Below are 2,500 nucleotides of genomic sequence, written 5' to 3' on the forward strand. Positions count from 1 at the left end.
TTCAGTTTTGCCTGCACAGGCATAACTGAACGTTAGTGGGTTCAGTTTTGCCTGTAGAGACCCTGTACAGGTATGACAGAGAGTTTGTGGCTACCGTAAGACGGAGGGAATAAGAGTAGGAAGTTTTTTTTTTTTTTAATAGTTAATTATCTCGCCCAGATGCCCCAAAACGCATATTGTACAAGATGATGTATGTAGCACTCGTGGGGAAAAAGGAAACTATGGTGCATTTATTTTATTTTAGTAGATTGAATAAAAAATTAACAGAATGGTTTAAAAAAGTATTTAAAGCTTTATGTAAAGTCATAACTAAGAATTTTCATCAATTACTAAAATTTGATTTTGAAAAAAATTAGTTTGAAAGATAGGAAAGAACACTGCAAATGTATTATTAGCAGATTTTATATCTGGTATCTAGTATAACTACAAATTTGGTTTTTGTGTTAAATGATCCACACTTAATTGTTTTAATAAGAGAGAGTATATACAGAAATAGGTATGTATTGCTTAAGTCATTTAAAAACATTTATTTTCATTTTACACGAAGTTACATGGAATTTTAGTATATACAGATACATAGGTAGGTGAAATGAATATGTATATACAGTGTATAGGAATGGGTATTGTATGTATATACATAGTAAATTCAAGTATGTAATAATTAAAATATATAGAAAAACAGATGTGTAGAATCTAAGCTGGTTATGTATTGTTATAAGAAAAGTAATAATACTCTCATCGGATAAGATTCTGAAAGTAATTCTGTTAAAATTGTAAAATATTGTATATTTTTTCTAATAAAAGATAAAAAACGCATTTGTTTATGGCAAAATTATAATAGAGAAGTGATGCCATACGGCTAAGAATTCAACGAAGGAGAAGAACGTGAAAAAATGAGGGATTCTGAGGGATTTCTTCTCCGTCTCCGGAGACTTCCTCCTCCTGAAGATCATGCGAAGAATCGAGCTGGCTTCGTGGAGCCTTGGATCCCGAGTGAACCTCAGCGGCAGTTTCAGAAATGAAGCATACCTCCCGCCGCGATATTTGATATTATCTCCAAAATGATAGAAGTTTTTGCTCTCTTGTGCTTACTTCAAGCTTTGGACGTACATACCAGCATCGAGCTTTACATTCGTCGTACGAATGTATTGAGAGCTCAGCGATGGCTGGAAACAACAGCGACGCCTACTGCTGTTACACCAACGGCATCTGTTACTGGCCGCGAGGACGGAAACGTCCTCCGCGGAAATCTTGTTTGTAACAACCGTTACCTGGCGCTGTTCTTCGGAGCAGCGATTATGCTTTTATTACTCGGCTGGCTGACCTTCTCTTACTTGAAGAGGAGATCACCATTATCCTTTTGGCTGAATTCTAACCACCAGACGGACGACGAGGGCGAAGTGTCTGCCTTAGATGACTCCCGCGTTAGGGAGATTGTAGATCTTGAGGCGACACATTCAACGGATACTCAAGCGTTCGAAGATGATGAAGAAGAAGAATGTTCTTCACAAATGTCCACGATGGAAGACGATGAAGATAACTCCGAGGAGGAGGAGGAGGAGGGGGAGACAGCATTCGACGACGAAGATCATGAAGAGGAGGAGGAGGAGGAGGAGGAGGAGGAGGAGATGGAATCAGATGACGAAGATCATGAAGATGAGGAGGAGGAGGAGGAAACGGCATCCGACGACGACAAAGATAATAAGGAGCAGGAAGAGGAGAAGGAGAAGGCCTTAGACGACGAAGACTACGAAGAACCAGAGGACGAAGATGGCCACAACGAGTTCTTAGCAATTCTGGGCCAGTTCATCAACGATCCCAGCTCCCCCGTCGAATTCCCAAGGCTATCACCCCTGCTGCGTGATCCCAGGAAGAATTACGTTTACAAGGCAGTCCTCACGATGCGTGAGAAGCTGGATAGACTGGCCAGGCAGAATGAATTGCTTGAGAAGGAACGAAAGGACCATCTGAATTTGACTCAGGAATCGCAAGTCCCAGATGAGAAGGAATGGCAAATCAACCAATCGAAAGATGAGGTAGGAGAGATTAATAAGAAAGATATAGAAAAGACGAACGATAATGATCAGCTTTTAATTGAAAAAACTGTCCACACTCCGAGGGACAAAGTCGGATGTGTAGAGAAAGACAGTGAGAACATGGTTGAAAAATCCCAAGAACAGGGTTCTTCTGATGCCGCTGAACTGCAGCGGATCATAGATAAACAAGCTGATCAAATCCAACGTCTGAGGAAGAAGGTCCTGGAGATGGAAGAGGAGAGACGACAGCGTGAGGCCGATTTCCAGAGTTGGGAAAGAACAGCCTACACGGTCGGGAAGGAGAACTCGGGGTTGAAGCGCATCTTGGAGGACCTCAGTCGAAAAAACGGACTTCTCGAAGAATGTAATAAGGACCTGAAAGAAGAAGTCAAAGAGCTCAGGAGGAGAATAGACGAAAACAGAATGAACGAAATGAAGAAGGAAAAAGAGATCAGGTCCACTGC

At 41.2% G+C, this 2,500-nt stretch overlaps 1 protein-coding gene across 1 annotated transcript in view; it reads left to right on the top strand.

Moving 5' to 3' along the window:
• Nucleotides 1-1,061: 1,061 nt before the first annotated feature.
• LOC135211511 (MATH and LRR domain-containing protein PFE0570w-like) overlaps nt 1,062-2,500 on the top strand; it is a 1,773-nt gene continuing 334 nt past the window's right edge. The window contains exon 1 of the mRNA XM_064244816.1: nt 1,062-2,500. This exon is cut by the window's right edge and continues 334 nt beyond it. Within this exon, the coding sequence (XP_064100886.1) occupies nt 1,062-2,500 (1,439 nt within the window).

The sequence above is a fragment of the Macrobrachium nipponense genome, chromosome 4 (assembly GCF_015104395.2).
Source record: "Macrobrachium nipponense isolate FS-2020 chromosome 4, ASM1510439v2, whole genome shotgun sequence".
Taxonomy (NCBI): domain Eukaryota; kingdom Metazoa; phylum Arthropoda; class Malacostraca; order Decapoda; family Palaemonidae; genus Macrobrachium; species Macrobrachium nipponense.